At 41.6% G+C, this 22,221-nt stretch overlaps 1 protein-coding gene across 4 annotated transcripts in view; it reads left to right on the top strand.

Moving 5' to 3' along the window:
• The window catches only part of ZRANB3 (zinc finger RANBP2-type containing 3), a 42,993-nt gene extending 21,143 nt beyond the window's left edge, over window positions 1-21,850 (top strand). For all 4 annotated transcript variants that reach the window (XM_081006078.1, XM_081006077.1, XM_081006076.1 and 1 more), the window contains exons 9-21: window positions 608-727; window positions 929-1,048; window positions 2,603-2,782; window positions 4,409-4,561; window positions 8,971-9,421; window positions 11,373-11,588; window positions 12,441-12,532; window positions 13,595-13,696; window positions 15,244-15,389; window positions 15,817-15,963; window positions 18,797-19,196; window positions 20,860-20,991; window positions 21,443-21,850. In XM_081006078.1, coding sequence (XP_080862204.1) covers window positions 608-727; window positions 929-1,048; window positions 2,603-2,782; window positions 4,409-4,561; window positions 8,971-9,421; window positions 11,373-11,588; window positions 12,441-12,532; window positions 13,595-13,696; window positions 15,244-15,389; window positions 15,817-15,963; window positions 18,797-19,196; window positions 20,860-20,991; window positions 21,443-21,541 — 2,358 coding nt within the window. In that variant the 3' untranslated portion in view covers window positions 21,542-21,850. The remainder of the gene's footprint in view (window positions 1-607; window positions 728-928; window positions 1,049-2,602; window positions 2,783-4,408; window positions 4,562-8,970; window positions 9,422-11,372; window positions 11,589-12,440; window positions 12,533-13,594; window positions 13,697-15,243; window positions 15,390-15,816; window positions 15,964-18,796; window positions 19,197-20,859; window positions 20,992-21,442) is intronic.
• The last annotated feature ends 371 nt before the right edge of the window (window positions 21,851-22,221 follow it).

Here is a 22,221-nt window from a genome sequence, read left to right as displayed (position 1 = left end):
CCTCCTCTGTGCTTCAGCTCTCATTATCCCCAATAGAAGCGCCATCTTCTAAAAAATAACATAGAGGGGGCCCAACACAATGTCCTGATGTCACACACGCAACATTGCACGGCGTCCTGATGTCGCTCTGCGTTTGCTTTGAACAGTAGGGGGTCCTGGCCCACTCAAAACATTGAGGGAGGCTTGGCCCCCAGGAGTTGGCGTGCATGATTCCCACAAAACCAATCCTGAAGGTCAGGCATCCTCAGGAATAGAATGGGATGTGGCCCAGCTGATAAGAGCTGGGATTCAGCAGAAATAGTTATCCCCTTTGGACAAGCAGAAGTGTCTTTCCATTCTCACAGTCTGCCTTCAGATACAACCCTTAGTGGATCTACACTGATGATGATGATGGGCCAGTAAGATATATCTGTAAGATAACGTGATGCATAGATTGGCTTTTTGTTTGCTTGGCACACTTCAGATAATGGATATTGTTCAAACCGAGAGAGGAAATTAATCTTGTATGCTAATGTAGTTTTCTCTTTTACATCAACACAAATTACTTTGTTTTATCCTTTTAACTGTTTTTTTACAACAAAATTCCAAGGTGCTTTGTATGTTTTAGGCAGGAGCAGTAAAGGATTACATCAAAATGCTGCTTCAGAATGACAAACTGAAGTTTCTAGTCTTTGCTCATCACTTAAGCATGCTTCAGGCATGTACAGAGGCAGTGATAGAAAGCAAGGTAAGCGTGGCTTATTTTCTTCCACTGCTTTTTAAGGCTCTTACTATCAAGCTCTAAACCAGTACGCATTCTTTTTGGTGCTTGCTTTAAAAAAATGCTTGCTTTTTTAAAAGTCTGCGTTTGTCGCATCTTGGCTGTTCATATGCAAAGACAAGGATTTCCTTTAACTTCGGGTAATGCTTTGGTTTTCTTACTTCACAGGTTCGATATATTCGAATAGATGGAAGCGTACCTTCAGCAGAAAGAATCAGCCTTGTCAATCAGTTTCAGAAGGACCCAGATACTAGGGTGGCCATTTTGAGCATTCTGGCTGCTGGCCAGGTAAGGACTAACAATATACAGGATACAACTTGTCAGTTACTGCTTATGGCATTTGAACTGTTAATCTGTATTGCCACTGACTTCTTTTTTTAAAACCCTATGGGCACACTGTAAGGCAAAGAGCTTGGTCAGTGAATTGACAGGTGTCACAGAGACCACTTTGTGTGTGAGAAATTCCAGATGAAACTGCTGAATTAAAGCACTATGTAGAGTTGTACAGTAATATCACCTCTGGTCATTATGCTGATGTTACACAACAGTTTGGGGGGGGGTCATGATCCTGCAGCAATTAATTTAGCAAATCTGTATAACTAAGGAAAAAGTTAACTAGTTTCTCCCATAGCCTAACCCTGAACAATAACCCGTTCCTATGTTTCGTTATGGTATTGTTTCTCACTCTATCAGCATAGGTCAAAGGAGTTCCTTAAATGTAGTATCTCATGACCAGCTCTTCAGTATATACCCATAGACATAAGAATTTTAAGATACGGTATGGGAAATACACAAACATTCCTATTCTGTTCCCTCAAAAGTCAGTTTCAGCATTCAGGCCTATATTTAACGAAATGGTTATATAGTTCCCAACAGTTTGTTTGCTTTTCCCAGCTTGGTCTCTGCAGTGGACAGTAGTCTGTTGTAACATGGCTGCCACCACAATAAAAGTACAAATGCATTGTCCCCACACATGTCTGCGAACTAATTTTCTGTGTTCAGGGGAATAAACCCATATGGAACCCACATGACTGGGGGGAATTTAGCTCAAGCATAAGAGGGACTGTCCCTGCTGTGGCCCTGGCTCTCTTGTGCCAGGTGACAGGCTGCTGTGAGTCTGGCACAGCTGGCCCAGAAACGAGTGCATTTACAAAAAAATATACATGCTTAATTTAAGGACGTCAGTCTAAGTAGCAGGGTGCCTGCATGAGGTACTCAGGGTGGAGCAACTGAGATAAGAGGATTTCCAGAAGCCGGTTTTATTGATCATAGAATCATAGAGTTGGAAGAGACCACAAGGGCCATCGAGTCCAACCCCCTGCCAAGCAGGAAAGGTAGATACAAAAGAAAAATCCATGATTACTACTGAAAGCTGCTGAGAGGAGAAGGGAGAAGTTCAGAGGAGAGATGGCAGTGAGCCCAAACAGTGATGGTTTGGCATTTGCAGGGAAAGGGTGAGTCTGAAAGTGGTGGGAGATGGCAGGAGAGTAAGCAAGGGTGGGAGGAAGTTACGCCTTTCCTTCCATATGATCTACCTGAAACTTAAAGAGACCTTAGTGTCAGGCTGTGGCAAGGTTTTGCTGGAAGGGAGGAGTGCAAGGTGGGAGGTGGGCCCCAACTTGGGAGTTCCTAAACCCAGGCAGGCAGTGGGAGCCAGCAGTAACTGGAAATGCAATTTGTCATTATTCCTTAAACCATGTTGGCTAACCATTTTCAGACTTAACTGAGCCTTCTGAGCCCAAGGCATTACGTGAGGACTCTCTGGCAAAAGCATTAAATACCTTTCCCTTTAGTCGACTCGGCTTTCCAAGCTGGAGCCTTCATTTTTGTCTTGATTTGTAGGGATTAACCTTTACTGCTGCCACTCATGTGGTTTTTGCTGAACTATACTGGGACCCTGGACACATAAAGCAAGCTGAAGACAGGGCGCATCGGATTGGACAGTGCAGTTCTGTGAATATCCATTACCTTATCGCAAATGGGACGCTGGACCCTCTTATGTGGGGAATGTTGAATCGCAAGGTATGTTTTCGCACTCATTGGCAGACCTCACTGTCCAAAGCACTGCTCTAAGATACCGACTGTAATATCTTCCTTACATTGTGAGTGCACATACACCTAACAACCCTATTTTCTAGATTGTCCCCTACCCTAATTCCTCCTTCCCTAGTCACTTCATATGATGTTTGCTTCTTGGGAGGAGGCATGAACTCTGTATCCGAAGAAAAGGTCAATAAATGATAGAATTTAAAATTCCTTTGGCTACAGAATTAAACAGAGTTCGTGTGTATTTTTTAAGCAGGTTTTTAAAAAACAAACGAACAGGTAAGACAGTTGAGAATGTCCTGTTAATAAAGTTTGTGTGTTTATAAAGCATTAGTACCAAAGCTAAAACTTCCTCAAAACCATTTTAGGTCTAAATATATTGGGTAGCATGTGGGAAGTAAAGCCAAAAATCTAGCTTTGATGACTAAAAGGTGAATTTGAAAACAAGATGAACTGAACCATTAAGAAGAATATAAGACTGACAAGTAGTTTTGTATCCGTAAACCTGACTCAGAGAAGGCAGAGAAGACACATGACACTTCTTAGAGGTACCCCGGCCTCTTAAGCGAGATGGGCGCGCAACCCCAGAGTCGCACACGACTGGCCCGTACGCGCAGGGGTACCTTTACCTTTCTATGCATATACTTCTGAAGTGGTTCAGTTTTAAAACCACCATATAAATATCACCACTAAAACACATAGCCAGTGATGCTTTCTAAAATTCACTTTACAAAAGCCCATTTCAACAAGTCAGCAACAGATATTATCTATAGCCTGTGCTCCCCTTTGATCTGTTTATGACTGACAGAAGGACTTCTAAAGCACAGTGTCTGGAAGCCTTCTAAAACCTGGAAAGTGAGCTAGTCCTGCTGGTCCTTCTTGTGTACAGAGCACCATAAATACTGGGAAGGCTGTCGGCCTTGTAGCCATCTGCCCTGTACTTCAGATGGAAGAGAAATCCATAACAGGATTCCCTCAGGTAAACTTAAAGCAGGTGTGGGGAACCTTTGACCCTCCAGATGTTTCTCAACTACTTGGCCATGGACAACGCCCATCGCCCCCAAGCAAGCATGGCCAATGGCAATAAGATAAATGGTAGTAAATAATAAAATGCTATTTATTTTAAGACATGTTATTTGTTGTAATACAATTTTTTTAGTCTACATAACCAGGGGGCATAGGGCATGCAGTCTGGTTGGAATCTTCACCTTTGGAAATGTAATTGCTTATTTTAGGCAGTTGATGATGAACCAAATGGGTTGGGTAGCAACCCTTGTCATGTGACGGAGGCAGGAGAGCAAAGGACTCTGGGAGGCAGGCTCAGTCCCCTCAGTTATTTTCTCTGATGGAACAGATCATTTCTCAATTGCTTTTTTCCGTCCAGAAGTAGAATTAATTTTGCTTCTGAGACAAAGGGGCTGCCTACTGCTGCCCCTGCTCTGGCATTAGAAGAGGCTTAGCAAGTTCATTGGTTTGGGGTAGGAAATAATAGTTTCTGGACTCCAAAACTACTATGCCCCAGCCCTATGCACCACCCTAGACAAGCATGGGATGAAGTTATGTTGTCAAGTGTGAAACCGTTTTTAATCTTTCTGCCTGCAGGCCAATGTTACTGGGACCGCACTAAATGGCAAGAAAGAAAAACTGCAGGCGCAAGAAGGTGACAAAGAGAAGTGGAATTTCTTGAATTTTGCTGAAGCATGGATCCCAAATGAAAACCTAAATGAGATAAAGAATGAAGTTTTATTCACTCATGTAAGTACAAAAAGAGATCATGTGTGGTGCTTAACATGTTCACGTATTTCTGAAGTCTGGGCATTCACATAGAAGTAATATGAATTGCCATTTTGCCAGGACTACATACTTATACTTCCTGCTTTGGTTTGCAGGCATGTTAGTACCTGAGATTCACAGGACATCCTATATGTACCTATATTCTCTTGTTGTTGGACAAGTCTGGGTTGTTTTGCAATTTGATTTTTTAAAAAAATCTAAAAACAAATTGGACAATTTAAACTTTTATTAGCTGTATTCAAATAGTCTGTCCATCTTTATTCTGTTCAAATGACCCGAAACCATGAAACCCACCTGGGACTTTCATTGCCAATAAGCAGTTTCACGTCTTATTGATTATAACAGAAATGTGTATACATGCATACACATGCCCTTCATTTTAGTTTAATTGCAGCCATTTATTTGCTTATTTTGCGCCTGAACGTATGTCAGTCTGTATGGATACTATCCAATTGGTACCCATGCACTTGTCAAAATGCTTTTGATCTGGCAGAGACATCTGCTAATACAGTATAGATATTGCCAATGTGGCACCATCATAAGCTTCAAATATCCCCCGGTGTCTACAAAGCCTTGGAGACCCACCACCCCCTTTTTCTCCCTTGCAAAATACAAATCACTGAAGGAGGAATTTGAAAATGGTGCTCTTTCCCACTTCCTGTTTGAACTCTATGCCTTTCAAGGCTCAGATTAATCATACTGGGTCTGGCTTTTACACAAATCTTTGGAAAAGTGAAGTGTATTTGTGTGTGCCCTTTCTTTCTTTCTTTCTTTCTTTCTTTCTTTCTTTCTTTCTTTCTTTTTCTCTCTCTTTGTCTGAAAGGAGCTGATCTGTGGGAGGGAGGGAGAATTGAGTACATGAATCAGAACTGAGTACATGAATCAGATCACTTCCATGGATGCTAGGGCACCAATTAGAGATACATAAGCGCACAAAATAGTAATTTCAAGATCACTGCCACAGTCATACTTAGTGTGGCAGTCAATTAAGTTTTACTTAGAGTATAGACCCATTGAAATTAATGACTGTGACTAAGTTAAGTTAATAAATTTTTTTATGTACTTATTTATTAAATTTACATTCTACTATTCGTCCGAGGATCCCAGGGCACAGTATAAAAACACAAAAAAATACATAACACAGTAGCAAACAAAGCAATAAAAAAACCCATACACAGACTGTTTAAAAAGCCAAGGATTGTTTAATTAGTCTAAAGCCTAGGAAATGAGGGCTGTTCTCACCTGGTGCCTAAAGATAGGTAATGAAGGTGCCAGGAGAGCTGCCCTAGGGAGAGAATTCCACAAATGAGGAGCCCCCACGGAAAAGGCCTGTCCTCATATTGCCACCCTCCAGATTCCTCATGGAGGGGGCAAATAATGGCCTCTGATGATCACAAGGTCCAGGTTGGTTCATATGGAGAGAAATGGTCCCTTGAGGTATTAACTTCATTCATTTCAGCAGGTCTATTCTCAGTAAAACTTAGCTGAATACCGCCCTTCATAATTTTTTGTAGTAAAGAAAATTTGCTTGATTCACTTGTGAAATGTTGCTTCTGATCTCTGCTTCGTAATACAGCTGCCTACCAAAATAATTTGGTGAGTGGTTGTATGAGTGCTTGGAAGTTGTTCCTTCAGTTTATATCAGCTATTGTAATTTGATTCCAAAATCTCATCAACAGTTTGTGAACTGACTAGGAGTTTGCTATAACTTCTGTGTGAATACATTCATTTCATACTTTTTAGGGTTGTTGGTTTTTTTAAAAAAAACCTATGGATTTATTATGGTGCTAACTCACCTGGGATTTTGCCAGGTCACTGGTTACTACTGTGCAGCAAATGTAGTGCATCCTGCTGCCATTTATCAGTATATCATACCCGAAAAGGATCCTCAACAGATTTGGTACAGCCAAAATCCACATCTTCAAGCAGTAGCCTCATTGTAAATATGAATAATACCCTTGGAATGACTGCAGAGCAGGTCACCGCTCTGTGCCAGACTAATTTGAGTACTCAATATGTTGTCTGTATGATACATCAATTAGCCTGTGGCTTTATAAGGCAGTTAAGTTAATCTTAAATACAGAAAGGCTGCATGTGCATACGCTGCAAGATTGGAGACATATAACCTTTTGCTTTAACATGCAGAAATGGCTTTGCAGTTGGGTGGTTCATTTAAGCGTAATACAAGAAGGGGGAGATTCGTTCTTAGGTTTCAGGTTCTGAGACCCAAGATGGCATGCAAATCCAAAGCAATTTAACATGACTCCAACTGTGTTATAATAACCAAAATGGCAATTAAAGTTAATATGTTTTTGACTGTGTGATTCCTTTGACCAAGCTGGGAACATTAATCATTTGCATGCAGTTACAGTATTGTGAAGATCTATTTAGCCTATGAGTTAAGTAAGAACCGTTTGTAAACTGCAAAAATAACTCTGGACTTTGGCTGGGATGGGGATATTGGCTACCATTCTGGAACAGGCACCATGCCTCTCCTCTCTTCCAGGCAACCACAATTAGAGAGCCAGTGTGGTGTAGTGGTTAAGAGCGGTAGTCTCGTAATCTGGGCAACCGGGTTCGCGTCTCCGCTCCTCCACATGCAGCTGCTGGGTGACCTTGGGCCAGTCACACTTCTTTGAAGTCTCTCAGCCCCACTCACCTCACAGAGTGTTTGTTGTGGGGGAGGAAGGGAAAGGAGAATGTTAGCCGCTTTGAGACTCCTTAAAGGGAGTGAAAGGCAGGATATCAAATCCAAACTCTTCTTCTTCTTCTTTCACCTTCACCTTGTGTTTAACCATAGTTTAATATGTCATCCAAGCTATTATTCATCTTAACTGAGGTTTGTTGAAACAAACCAGTTTTATAAATCATGGTTGAAAGCTGACTTATTCCAAACAAACAAAGTTATTACATTTAACCACTGTTTGTCAGGTTATGATGACTCGAGAAGCTGTTATTAATCCAAAAATCACACTGAAACCTTCCAAACACCTTGAAGCCATACCAGAGCAGGTGAAGGGCAACACAAGACCTCAAGCGGGGGGGCGGGGGGGAGGCTAGGCTTGTTCCCATCATAATAAACTCAAGGTTGGGAAGCTCAGGCCTCAGGATTTCTTTACATGTCCCTCAAGACTCTCAGTAGGCCATACCTCTCACTGGTCCTGCCCCTCCTCAAGTGGCAATGTCTCTTACTTGTCTTGGTGGTGGGTGAAAGCTCTGGTTTTTGTGTAGCTAGAAGGTAGTCTACTGTATAAAGGTAAGCCACATTTACTGCTGAGGCCACTTTTGCTCCCATCTACCACTGGCATGGGCCCCCGGCATAATGCAGTCATTGGGTTGAAAAAGCCTTTCTGCCTTTGCAATAAGTTTTACTCAGAGTAGACCCATTGACCTTATGTTTATTCTAGCAAACAAACTAATGGGTCTATAATTGGCAGGGTTTTTCTTATCACCCTTTTTATATATTGGGACAATTATACTCAGCTTCCACCCTTCAGGTATACGACCTGAGCTGTTAATGTATGAAAACAATTTTGCAAAAATGGGTGATCAGAAATCAGGTCTTATCTTATAGATCTTCATTGGGATCATGTCTTCTCCTGGAGCTTTATTAGCTAGTTGGCTTGCGATTAGCCTCTTAATCTGATTGGGCGTGACGTCTGGCCATTCTGGCAGTTCTAATAACTGAGTATCGTAAACTTGTGGGGGTGAGTCAGGACAGGGGCCATATATTCCTGTAAAATATGTCACCCAATCCTTTCCTTGGACAGATGCTTCTAACAAGTAGCCCAGCCCATTTGTACCTTGGGCAACCAGATGCCAAAATTTCCGGAGCTTATGTTTATTGATTTCTGCATGGCTGCTATGAGTAAAATGTAGTTGAATACCACGCCAATCCCATGATTTTATCATGACACCAGGCTTCAACCATTGGCTTCACTGAAGCAGTTGAAACTGGTGTTGTACCTTGCTGATTTCCCATGTAGCATCCAACTTTCTCAGTAGCATAAATCAAATCAATAAAATTAAAATTCATAAATTAAATTAATGCATACCTGGTAATGTGTCTTTCATGGGAAGCCATATCTTAGCAAGACAGAACATAAACTTTTTGAGTGTTGCACTGACAGCTTGCCGTAAATAATAAACACAACAATAGGTTAGGAAGTAGTCTAGAATCCACCAGATTGGAATATTGGTCCTAATATTTTCTTGATATGTCAAGTTTTTCCACTTAAAATTTGCTGTATTAAAAGACTACCTATTGGGGAAACGCTGCAGTTGGAAAGGTTAATAAATTAAGAAATGGAAGAATGAGACAATAGTTTGCAATGAAAGAGATGTAATGGTTGTTTTATTATCTGCCCTAGTTTGAAAAGGAAAAGCAGCATGATATTCGTGCCTTCCTTTCACCAAAACCAAATGCTGAAAAGAAGCGAAAAACTCCGTCTTGTGATAAGGCTTCAGGCTTCAGTCCAGCTTCTTCTCAAGCCTCCATTGAAATGGACCAGGAAAATGGTGGTTCTTTGGACTCTGAGGAACTCGTTGAGAAGGACTTGCTTTGTAGAGAAGCAAAGAGACCAAGAGCCTTACTGCCATCAACTCCAAAGAGCTCTCCTGAGAGAAAGAGGAACGCTTCATTTGGAAAAACAAACCTTCCCGTTACAAAAGAAACCACACAAGAAGGTTTTGGCACACCAGTACCTAGTTCAAGCAAAGGATGCCCTTCTGAGGCAACCTGGCGCTGCAACCTCTGCACTTTCAATAATAATTCATTGCTGCCTTATTGTGAAATGTGTGAATCTCCTCGGAGAAAGAACAGTAAGTAAGCCCCGTGCTCCAATTAAGATCTCCTTTCTTTCTTGTTTTAAAAAGCCATTTTTAAAAATGGCACGAAAGAATGCTTAAAAATATGAAGTATTTGAGGGAAAACTTGTGACTATTTGTCTTAAAATTTTCAGAAAAAGCTTCCGAAATTTTCACTTTGCCTATAAAGTATAACATGCCATACATTCAGTGGCAATGGGTGCCTCTGATATTACCAAGGTGTAAATGTAATGCTTTGTAGTAGAAATTCAATTTCCATGGCACCTTACTTTTCCCAGTCCTCTTCAGGAAATAACACTTCTTTCCACAAGTCCATGAAACGCATGTATTTTATTACTATTCTTGGTCAGACAATGCACTGTAGCTATCTCACTTAATTACCTTATTAGAAGATGGGTCGTTTTATTGGGAATTGACTTCGAAAGGATATATGGCATTTTATATTTATAAAGGATACCTAACATCCCTAAATCCAAAATTCAATTTGTATAAGGTTTTGTTCATTTTTTTAAGTTTGGATTTTATCTGCATGTGTTTGCCATATGTCCACCTTGTACACAGAGAAGCTCATTGCCTTCCTACCTCTATCTCTGTTAGAACCTCCCAAACAGGGCTGCCAAATCTTCCACACTTTACTGTTGCAGCTGCAGAATTCTCTGTCCCCCAGACTGAATTTCTTTTTCGGTATAAGGGCCTGGATCCAAAGCTCTCCCCTGCCTGCACAGGCAGAAGAGCATTTCAGCCTGTACAAGAAGACTTCATGATGGCTCCCAGTCTCCCTCTTCCTGCTGCAGCCCTTATCCCATAGTATCTCGCATATCTAATTCTTCTCTTGAGGGCCTCAAATACTCTGGAGCAGGTTTCTGATGGACTAAAAGTGGGAAAGAGGGGAGAAGGTCTTCATTTCAGGAATGAAGCTTGTTTCGCACACATTAGGATCAAAGCCAAGGTTGCTGTTCATGAAGCCTATGCAGTGTTGTAAATAAAAATATGCCTTTTTCCCATATGGGGTATCCAAGAGCCCATATAGAGCCCTTACATAGGTTCCCTATTGGTAGGAGAAAATAACAGAGGCCAACCAGAGAATATTGAGAAGCAAAGCAGCTAGTAAGCCTGATCTTTATTGATCTGTTGCAACAGGGTGCTCCCCTCACACACAGGAAAGGAGGAGGACCCAGAAAAATGCTGTGCAAGGGCTTATAAAGACTTTTGAAATTCCCATCCTGTAGATCAAGACCACCCCCCAGAAACATCATACATACATCACAGGAGGGGTGTAACCTAAGACCACCCCTCAGCTACATCACAGAAAAGGTGGTCTTAAAACAGAAATTTCAATATTGTTTTTCTCTTGTCCTTGTTTATTTCCTGTCTGGCAGGTTACTTGATTGGATAGTCTGAGGAGCCTGGCCAGTCTTTTGTAATGATAAGGCTCACACCCTTATTCAAACACAGACATACCCTTAAGACAGGATTTGTGAAGGAAAAGACCATGGGGAGGCTTTTCCATTTTGACCTTGCAGAGAAAACATTTGGTCAGTTTAGGAATCAAAATGGTTCCAGTTTGGTCTTCCTGTGCATGTATGTGCAGTTATAAACATTACCATATATCTAAGACCATAAAATTCCTATCACAGCAGTGAGTTGCCAATCATGCGGCAGCAGCCAGACATAAAAGTTTTTTCTGCATTGGGTGGCTGTATAGCATCATCCTGTCTAATGCCACTCTGTACTAGGAGGGAAAGAGTCAGCAGGCACGAGCTATGGCCTGCCTTCTCTATGGAGAACTGTCTATATAATTGGTTGTGTTGGCAACTCTTCTTTTAAGAGCTAACTAGTGGACTTTGCTAGGAATGCGCTGTAGGCTTTGCTGTTACCTATCAACCTATGTGTAAGGGAGGGTTTACTACTGTTTTTGTGGTGTTTGTTTTTTAAACATGTATAGGTATAAAGAACGAAAGCCAGATCAGCAATTCTGTTTCTCCAGGGATTGGGGAAGAAAGCGCAGCCCGAGAGATTATAACTCTTAATGATACAGGAGGGACAGCCCATAAAAGTTGCCGGAGAAATATCCTAGAGCAACCACTGACTGGGATGTCCAGTGGAACGAAGGAAGACATAAATGAGCAATCTAACTGTTGTGAGCAAGAGCTCAGAGTGGGTAAGGAAAACTGATTTCCTTCTGGAGCATAGCTACCTTGTGGTGAGCATGTCATTCTGTGTATCAACTAACATTTTATTGTGTATTCTCATGCTCTGGGTATCAGTACATGCAGAATATTTGCAAGAGCCCCAGAAGTGGTGATCAAAGGAGGGTATTCAACTAAGTTTTGTTCAGAGTAGACCCAGTGATATTGATAAAGATGACTAAGTTAAGTCCATTAATTTCAGTATGTTGAATACCACCCACAACGCCTTATATATACATCTCAGAGATCACGAATAATTCCGCACATGAAAAAAGCCTTGAGAGAGTTCAGAGATGGTGAAGCAGTTGCTCCCAGTAGATTTGAGGGTTCTTTACAGAATTGTGGTTTGTAATGTAGCAATTTGGGCATATTATGAACAAAGTTTTTAATATGTGCTTCTTTAAGGAAAATTTTTGTAAACAAGTAAAGCTTACTTATGTTTAGCAAAGTGAGACAAAGTTAAAAAAATGTGCCATGAAACACACTGCTGTTTAATATAGAAAACCAATCAAGGGTCCGTTTGCCCACACCCAAAGGCCACTGCTGAGACTTGGACCTGGCACAAGTTGCCTCGAGACTCTGCTATGCCAGTGTTTCATGTCACACTTCTGTTTGGCACAACTGTCTTACACAAAAGCGATTATGCCACGAGATTGCCATGCTGCTTCATAAAAACTAAAGTTCGACACAAACTGGTGGTGGTGGAGGAGTGAGAGCTTTCCTGCTCATTGGGTAGAGCATGCCTGTGCTATATTGTCTAATCTGCCCTAAGGAGAAGAAAGGAGAATGAGTTTTGATGAAAGTCATTTCACCTTTATTTACAGAACATACAGAAGACTCGGAATCATTCCCAGCATATTCTGGCCTGAAGTTCTGTGCAAGTAGGAACACAGACAGAATTCATGTCTACACAGTGGTAGGGTGCTGCTGCTGTTGTTTGCTTCAATCCAACCTGGAAGATTATGGAATGGTTCCTGCCCTTTTCTCCCTTCTGTAGCCTGCTGTTCTCTCCCAAAAGACATTCCTAAGGACTGAAGGACCCCCTGAAAGGGGATGCAGCATGGGAAGTTGTGACAGGAAGGGGGATTGGCAGTATTTGCTATAAAACACAACTCAAAACTGCATTCCGAAGAACATGGTAAAGTCTTTGCTGGTTTGATGCCTTGTTTATTTGCAGGAGTGGGATGTGTTGCTTCACGGCTTCCCCTTGCTCCGTGACAAGTTGTAAGCCTGGGGAATTTTTCATGAAGCAAGGGGAAGTCATGAAGTAACGCACCCCACACCTGCAAATAATCGAGGCATCAAACCAGCAAAAACTTTACCATATTCTTTTGAATGCAGTTTTGAGTTGTGTTTTATAGGAAGGGGGATTTGGCAGAAATCAAAGGGACAACATGAGAGGAGAGGATTGGCAGAAATTGGGGACATATCCCATGAAAGCAAAATTGCCTTTGCGGTCATGCTGGTCCCTGTTAGATCCAAGTCATTGCATTCACTGTTGTATAGGGAGCTTCTGCCCTAACAATGGGGAAAACACACTACAAATAACTTGTTTGTTCATGGCCTGTTGTTGGGTTCTTCTCTCTCTCTCTCTCAGTGTAATATATTTAATGTGGTTTAAAGTAGGCTTCTTTTCTGTAGAAATGAAAAATTATCAGTACATCCTAGAGTAGGTTAAAATAGTCTTATGCTGTAGGACCATCTGTCATTGTCTCATCTTTGATGTCATGGGATGGTTCATAAACATTTCTACTGCTCAGGGCTAAGGTATCAGCAAACTAGAATGTTGGCAGTGCAACTGCAGTGAGGCAAATGAAAGGTCCATGAATTTTGTTGTTGGTTTATTGTAAGAAGCAGTTCTGATGAGTAATTGAAGATAAATTTATGGTAGGAAAATCACCAACTTCCTTGAAACCTTCAGATAACCGAATACCTTCCTGATTTAGGAGACTTAAAAACATTTATTTGATCCATCTAGGATGGGGAGCCCCTGAATTGTAACTTCATTCCGCTGGATATAAAATTGGATAACTGGGAAGATTTACCAGCATGCTTTCAGCAAAAACAGAACCGTTCATTGGTAAGATCAATTGCTGCAGTTATAAATAATGCCCAGGGTGTATGCTTGCAGTTTTCCATTTAAGTAACAAAATGTTCTGCCTTGGTGTCAGGTTTTCAATTATTAGCTAAGCATATACAGATCTTAATTGCTTTTTTTAGTGGAATGTGTTTCTTGGGGGGGAGGGAATATCACACTTCCCTTGTCTGTGCATATACTCAAGTGCATAATTAAATTGCCCATCTGCAGAATTAGGAACTCAATTCCGTTGTCAGTCATCAGTCATTTTTTTAAAAAAATAATACTTTAGCACTGCAATATAATGGGTAGAGAAAGGGTTTAAAAATAAAACAGTAAGACTTCACAGGGTGCATGCAAATAACATTAAGAATTAACTTTTGTTCCTGTTCATTTTGGTTTTAAACTGTTAACACATTCCAGCCAGGAAAACGCATCAAGATGGGTACAAAACAGGGCTATGGTGGGGTGGGGGGGGGTCAGTGTTCTAAACTCCCGCTGTTTTAGGCACATTCTGCACTTCCAGCTACTCAGAGACTGGAGAATAGACCCTCTTAAGAATATTAGAGAGGTGGGCAGGGGAAGGACTAGACCATGTGAAAAATAAACATAATATTTTAGCTGCAGTTCATTCATTTTCAGCTTTGTATTCTTGTTATAAAAAAGCACGCCTAGACACATTGTTGTGCCCATAACCTAGGTTTAAGGTGCCATTTAGCTCCTAGCTAACTTTCAGTACAGTGGTATACATCTCTACTCAAAAGTAAGTTTCTTTGTGTTTAATAGGGCTTAATACCAGGTAGTTGAATACAGGATAGAAGCTTAGGCTTTTGTTCAGTTGCTGTTGGGAGAAAAGGATTCTTGTGCCATTAACAGCTGTATGGCAAGCACAAATTCAACAGGTTAAGTATTTTCTAGTATGGAAATACAGTTATGACAAGATGTACAGGTTCCACCTATTTGCTGCTTTATTTGTTTTATTTTGCTGCCTGCCAGCCACCTAGATCAATTCGCAAGCAGCTACTTGAGATTGGGGTGGGGGAAGAAGCATGGGAATTGTCTGTCACTCATTTTGCTGCCTGCCAGGCAGATGGAACAGGCAGCAGGCAGCTGCTTGAGGAACTTTTTGAAAATGTGAGGGTGGGGAAAGAAATGTTGGGTCTTCTTTGCTGCTGTGCTTGTTTTGCTGGCAGGTGGAGCACACAGCTGTTTGAGAGGGGCCTCAATATGAGAGCAGGGGGAGGATTTGGCAAAATTTCATGTTTCTGCTGCATGCCCTATACACTCCTAATTTAGAAAAGTTTGTAGATAACATTCAGTCTCAAGCATCACACTAGTATGGGCCTGTACTTTTGTGAGTTGTCTTGTGTATTTGTCTTGTGAAAATTCTCTATGTATTTTCTTATATTTATGCTCCATAAAGATACTTTTAAAAATATATTGCCAGCCAGCATTAAATATGTCTTCTGGAATACAGCGTGTGAAGAACTCTCAAAGAGCAAGAGCTTACAGGTATCAGACTTTATTATGTTTTGTATTTTCTCCTCCAGATACTGAGGTTTGTAAGAGAATGGAGTGGTCTAACAGCCATGAAGCAGAGAATTATCAGGAAAAGTGGCCAGCTATTTTCTAGCCCCATTCTTGCTGCTGAAGAGCTGTTGTCAAAACAACAAGCCAAGCTCAGCAGTACCAAACGGTGTGTGCTAACAGCCTCTTTTTCACTCCGGTAGAGGGATGGGAAATAAATCACCTTAATGATGCAAACATGACTTAAATTACAAACTAGTTTTAACCGAGTTGATTTGATATAGTAGGCTCTTCATGATTTTGCATGATAAAATGTGGGGAACAGTGAGAGAAATAGGTTTAGCAAAAACAATGCCAAAGGATTCAGAACTCATGAATCCCTATGTTATTACAATAGAAAATTAAGTAATTCATCACCCTGATGATAGTATTCATATCAATGTAATAATGGATCTTATTTAAAATAGAACAGAGAAAGCTGCTGGAAATGATAGTTTTCCAGATTGCATTGAGGTGGGCATTTCCTCAAGAATTCTGCATCTCAGTGTTTTGCATTGACCCACAGACTAAAAAAGAAATGTTTCCTATGTTTCTAGGTACATAACAAAAGAAGATGTAGCGAAAGCTTCACTAAAGAAGGCTGACAGTATTGGGGGCAGTGTTCGTATAGTTACTAAAAAACCCACAGTTGCCTTAAATGCCCACACTGCCTCTGCTGGGGAAAAGGACAACAATTCTACAAAGTAAGTTTCAAGTATGCAAGGTAACACTGATTTCCGTAGGTTGCATCTGCTAATGCAGTGAGACTTCCTCCCCTATCCCTGATCTAGAGGCTCTCCATACAGCTTTTTGGGAGTGCATTGGGGGGGGGATGCAGGCTAGAGGACGTTCCTTTGCTCAGGTCTAATGTGCAAAAGAAATGGCAACATTGGAGAAAGCCCCATGTCCCTCATTTTCAAACTGTTAGTCAGTTCTTGACAGGTGGGCACCTTTGTTAATCAAAACCGATCTTTCCCATTACAACTGCCATTAGCTCCAGCGAGTGTCACCAACAACCAGGGATGATGGTAGTTGTCTTTGCAAATGAAGTGGTGGAAAAGTTAAATGAGCCCTTTAGTGTAGGATGAGGGCCAATAAATTGAAGCTGAATCCAAACAAAATGGAAGTATAGTGGTACCTCGGGTTACATATGCTTCAGGTTACAGACGCTTCAGGTTACAGACTCCACTAACCCAGAAATAGTACCTTGGGTTAAGAACTTTGCTTCAGGATGAGAACAGAAATCGTGCTACGGCGGCAGTGGGAGGCCCCATTAGCTAAAATGGTGCTTCAGGTTAAGAACAGTTTCAGGTTAAGAACAGACCTCCGGAACAAATTAAGTACTTAACCCGAGGTACCACTGTACTTTTGGTGGGTGGTTCATCTGTTCAGGGTGGTGGTGTTCTGAATGGCACTGTGCTCCTCTTAAAATAGATGTCTGCAACATGAGGGTGCTTATAGACCTAGCTATTACTTGAAGTTCCAGTGGCATCTGTAACTTGAAGCATCTTTCTGCAGCTGAGTGCAGTCGCAGTGGCCCCTCCTAGACAGAGAGCTTTGTGATGGTTATCTATGCCCCGGTAACCTCCAGGCTAAATTACTGCAATGTGTTGTTAATGGAGCTGTCTTCGAAGACAGCCCAGCAATTGCAATTGGTAAGAAAGACAGCAGCAAAGTTAATAACTGGGATTGTTTGCCAGGAGCGTATCATGAAGGACATAGAAAACTGCTTATGCTGAGACAGGTAATTGGTCCTCTTGGCCAGTAATTTTGACACTGACTGGCAGCAGCTCTCTAGCACTTCGGATAGAGAAGTCTCCTCCAGCCTTACCTGATGATGCCAGGAATTGAATCTGGGAGTTTGTGCATACAAAGCAGACATTATACTACAGCGTTTTTGGTGGTTTTAATTAGTATTTTGGTTAAAAGGAAAATACTTTAGTGGTATAATAAAAAGAGAATTCCTTGTGTGCCTAAGATCCATGTTTGGGGCTAGTACTTTTTAGTGATAGAGCGCCAGCAGGGATTTAAAATCACAAAACATGCAGCAAAGCATGGAAATATAAGCTGCTGCTGCTGTTGTTGTTGTGGTTTAGTCGTGTCCGACTCTTCGTGACCCCATGGACCAGAGCACGCCAGGCACCTCTGTCCTCCACTGCCTCCCGCAGTTTGGTCAGACTCATGCTGGTAGCTTCAAGAACACCATCCAATCATCTCATTCTCTGTCGTCCCCTTCTCCTTGTGCCCTCCATCTTTCCCAGCATCAGGGTCTTTTCCAAGGAGTCTTCTCTTCTCGTGAGGTGGCCAAAGTATTGGAGCCTCAGCTTCACGATCTGTCCTTCCAGTGAGCACTCAGGGCTGATTTCCTTCAGAATGGATAGGTTTGATCTTCTTGCAGTCCATGGGACTCTCAAGAGTCTCCACTACCTTGCCCCTTCATGGATCACTGCCTTGCCGTGGCGAAGGGGCTTGAATAACTCAGAGAAGCTATGAACTATGCTGAGCAGGGCACCCAAGATGAACAGGTCATAGTGGAGAGTTTTGACCAAACGTGATCCACCTGGAGGAGGAACCAGCAAGCCACTCCAGTATCCCTGCCAAGAAAACTCCATGGACAAAGACAACAGGCATAAGCTGTTAGAAGGGGATATTTTAAAGGTTCAAGTTCCCACTTCCCTTAGCTTAGAAAGAGACCACGTTTGGCAAGTTAAAAGATGGTTTACTTACAAACTTCTCAAAGGTTAGATTCATGTGCTCTTCCATACAGCAGCAAGAAAAGACAGGCAAGGTTAGTTCCAAGGTGTAAATGTTTCTAAATTGTTTGTATAGAAACACAAAGCTGTCTTGCTAAAGCCACATGGTCTAGGCTTGGAGCAACCAGCCCAGACATCCTTACTGGTAGGGTTCACATGGTGTAAAGTGAGAGATCAGAGAGTTTGATAGCCCTTCCATCCAAGGTGAGTGGGTGTGACCTAGCAGGACAGCTTACTTTATGGTCCTAACACTTTCATGCATTAATTGGAGTGACTATATGAGACTGGATACGTCCCAGAGTTTTGACCCTTTGCTTGCTGGTGCTTAAAGAACTCTATTGATTTCTGGTCTGTTTCTGAAGTGCTGATCCTTACCTTCAAAGCGTACACAATGTGGACCTGAGGGAATGCCTACACCTATATGTGCCTGTACCATTTGTCACCTTCAAAGATCCTCTGGTTAGCTTCCCTATCTTAAGATGAAGCAGGTGGCAACTGAGAGAGCACATTCTTGCTTGTAATGCCTGAGCATTACCAGAGAGACTTACCTGGCAGCATTTTTTATGTCTTCAGTGCAAGGTGACCTTTTTTATTTTCCCAGGCTTTTAACTCTGGTTATGTTAAGCTTCTTCAACTTCTTCCCCACACCCTTATATTGTATAATTGAAGTTTAATTATGGAAGGTGCCCTGGAAACTTAATGGTGGGTTACAAATTTTTTAAAATAAATAAACAAAATGGGGAAATTGTTCTTCACCAAAATAACTGACCTGTTTTATCTTTAGGTTGGCTTCAGAAGATGGGAACTGCCCGGCCCTCATATCAGGCTCTAGTCAGGCTGATTCTGTTGAGGAGCCCACCTTAGGCAAAGGCTACTTGCAAGCTGTAGATAATGAAGGAAATCCACTTTGTCTTAGCTGCCAAATGCCAGCAGTCCAGATTGACCAGAAGTCCACCTCAACTGCCTGTGACACACGGTTTTGTTCTCATAAGTGCCAAGATAACTTCTTATTTCACACTAGCCAAAGCTACTTGAGAACTAGAGTATTTGAGATAGAACATGGGGTTTGTCAGAAGTGTTGTCTGAATGCCCAGGAACTCTACCTTTGTGTCAGAGATGCCCCAAAGAATCACCGTAAAAATCTTCTGGAGAGCTCCTGGATGTCCAAGCTTCCTTTAGCTCAGGTAAAATGTGCTGTTGGATTTAGTCAGTTACCAATCAGGAATAGGGAACTGGATCCAAGCTACTTTGAACAGGTGGGTGGGATCACCCACCTGTCAGTCAACTCAGATATGACATCAGGTGATTCAACTTCAAAGGAAGAATCTTAAGCCATAGCTGTAAAGATTCCTGCCAAAAGGGAGACTTGCATTCAGTGCTGAGCTGCAGGCCTCACTTTCTGCAAGAAAAAGTTAAGTTTGTGAGCATGTTATGTTATAAAATCACCTCCTCCTTTAGAAGATGAAGGCTTATGGCTCTTGAAGCCTTTCAAAGCCAGTATTTGCATAGTCCAACTATCAACACGCAAACCCAGCCTGTCACCTGTATTCTGCCAGCAAACTACACTGTGAAGACACAGTTTGTTGTTACAATTGTTTAAACTGTGGTTTAACACTATTTCCAAGAACCTAAAAGGCTAAATTTCAAAAGGTGTTAAAGAGTATCACTTGATCTTAACACTTGCTTCATTATAACTTGTCAACTTCTTCTTCTCTAATCTAAGAACAACAGACCTGGTCCAATAGCCATCACATGTATATTTATTTACCTTTTGCTCTTTACATATGTATCTAAAACCATTAACATTTTGAACAACTTTGGTTAGATGAGACCCTATTTCATGTTCATAGAACCAAGAGTTGGGGTAGGATTCCCCCCCCCCCAAATACATGTTGATAATCTGGTAGTGAGGATGTGTGTACTAGCTACATTTTGAAGTTCATGTTCAGATCTTCTGGAGGATTGTGAACAAGCTGTGTGTGTCTATGCGCCATCATTTTTCCTCATGGCTTTAGATTAACAGAACCACAGTTTGGCATTACATCTGAACTGGCAAACTGTAGTTTTTGTGATTCCTTCAACTAGGATTGTAATTGTTGTTTGGATGTTATGGCAGATTGGTTTGACTAACCAGTAAGTGTTTGATTAAGCCAGGTGTCAAGGAACTGCCATTGGCTCAGGGGCGAGAGGGGAAAAGCCAGATGGATTACAGAGAACCCCCAAAGATAATGGGAAGCAGCACCTCCTCAGTGGAGGAGAGTAACCGCGCCTCCAGTGGAGAGGAGCTTCAGGGCTTGGAGGAGGCAAGGTGGTGCCAGGACACCTTGCCTGGGCAAAGCGGGGAGGAGAGAGGTCCTCCGTTACCCACGCCCTCCCTGCGCAGTAGACTTCCGCGCTGAGAGGGGAGGCGCAGATTGGGCGTCAAAAAACTACTCTGCTGGGGAAGGTTTAAGGACCGCCCACTCACAGATTCTGCCAGTGAATGAGCCAGCCACGGGAGAGTGGCACTCCGCACAGAGAAAGTTTATTTTGGCATCAAAAGCAACGCTTCACAGCCGAGCAGAGAGGCATTTGCCTACTTGCTCTCAAGCAACCCCTTGGTACCTTAACACCAGGCATAGGCAAACTCAGCCCTCCAGATGTTTTGGGATTACAACTCCCATCATCCCTAGCTAACAGGACCAGTGGTCAGGGATGATGGGAATTGTATTCTCAAAACATCTGGTGGGCTGAGTTTACCTATGCCTGGATTAAGCCAAATCATGAGAGGAGGTAGAAAGGTATGTACAAGCTCGTTCCTAATTGGTAAAGGCTTAGTAGCTTATCTAATGTCCTATCTAATTGCAGTTAAATGAAATTATACGGAACCCAACTGAAGGTCAGTTCTGGCAAGTGGATCATATAAAGCCAGTTTATGGTGGAGGAGGACAGTGTTCCCTGGAAAATCTTCAAACACTGTGTACGGTTTGCCACAAGGAGGTGAGTACAGAATACTCTGACACAACCCTTCAACATTATGCATGTTGTTGTTGTTTACTCGTGTCCGACTCTTCGTGACTCCATGGACCAGAGCATACCAGGCACTCCTGTCCTCCACTGCCTCCAGCAGTTTGGTCAAACATCCTTAGACCTATTTATTCTTTGCCCTGTAGTCAATTTCGCTACCAGTTATTCTTTCGCATTTCCTTAATTCTTAAAAGTTGGCAAATTTTCTCATTTGCCAAGCAGATAACTGCACTCCGAAAGTTATTTACTTTAGATGCAATGCAGTTCTGTAATTCAGGTAGACAATATATGTTAGACCATCTTAAAAGTTACTACACCAACCAACCTTTTCAGTCTAATCAAGATGCTGTAATCACTGCCAGTTTCTCTGTACAGTATATGTTGATATGAAATGCATTTTATCTAACTATTCTCTTCTTTTCAGAGAACAGCAAAGCAAGCCAAGGAAAGAAGTCAAATGAAAAGAAAATCTGTAGCTTCAAAGTATGGATCTGATATTACCAATTTTTTTGTGAAATTATGAAGCTAAAATAATTCAGATGTGTAGTTTATGTGTAGTTCATCAAACTGATTAATCATGCACCTTAATAAACTAATAGGTTGATTTTTAGTGGGATTGTCCTAAACCAATCACCTAGCTTTTTCTAAGGCTAGATCCTGGAGTTATCATGGCAGATAAATGTTGAGAAAGGCAATTAGACAGACATGGCAGACGCATCTCTACCTACATCTTTGGCATTTTAAAGTTTTGTACTTTCTTAGTTCAAGATTTGGAACGTAAAATTGCATTTGACAGTGATAGACCAATAAAAATTAACGATTGTTCCCCAAACTGTATTAGTGGTTAATACAGAGAGAAATGCACCAATTTAGCCCTTAACCATCTTCTCATATATGACAAGTGCAGTGGTGGAATAGCAGAATATGCTTTTTAAAATATCAGTACTGCTGTAACCTCTAGCTTCCTAATTGTACCATGAGGTTTGTCCTTGTAATCTGCTGCTTTGCTCAGCTGCTTATCTTGACAGCACAATCCTAACTGTGTCTATTCAGAATCAAGTCCTATTGAATTCAGTGAGATTTCTGCCAGGTAAGTGAGGCTAGGATTGTAGTCTTGTGTAAAAAAATGAATGAATGGTCGTAAAACAGTGGCATGGCCTCAAACCTTAACATTTAGCATTCCTTTACAAGAACAGAACACAT

The sequence above is a fragment of the Podarcis pityusensis genome, assembly GCF_964106645.2.
Source record: "Podarcis pityusensis genome assembly, chromosome: 1".
NCBI lineage: Eukaryota > Metazoa > Chordata > Lepidosauria > Squamata > Lacertidae > Podarcis > Podarcis pityusensis.
Note: the sequence above shows the minus strand (reverse complement) of the source record. Positions and strands in the feature narration are given on the sequence as shown.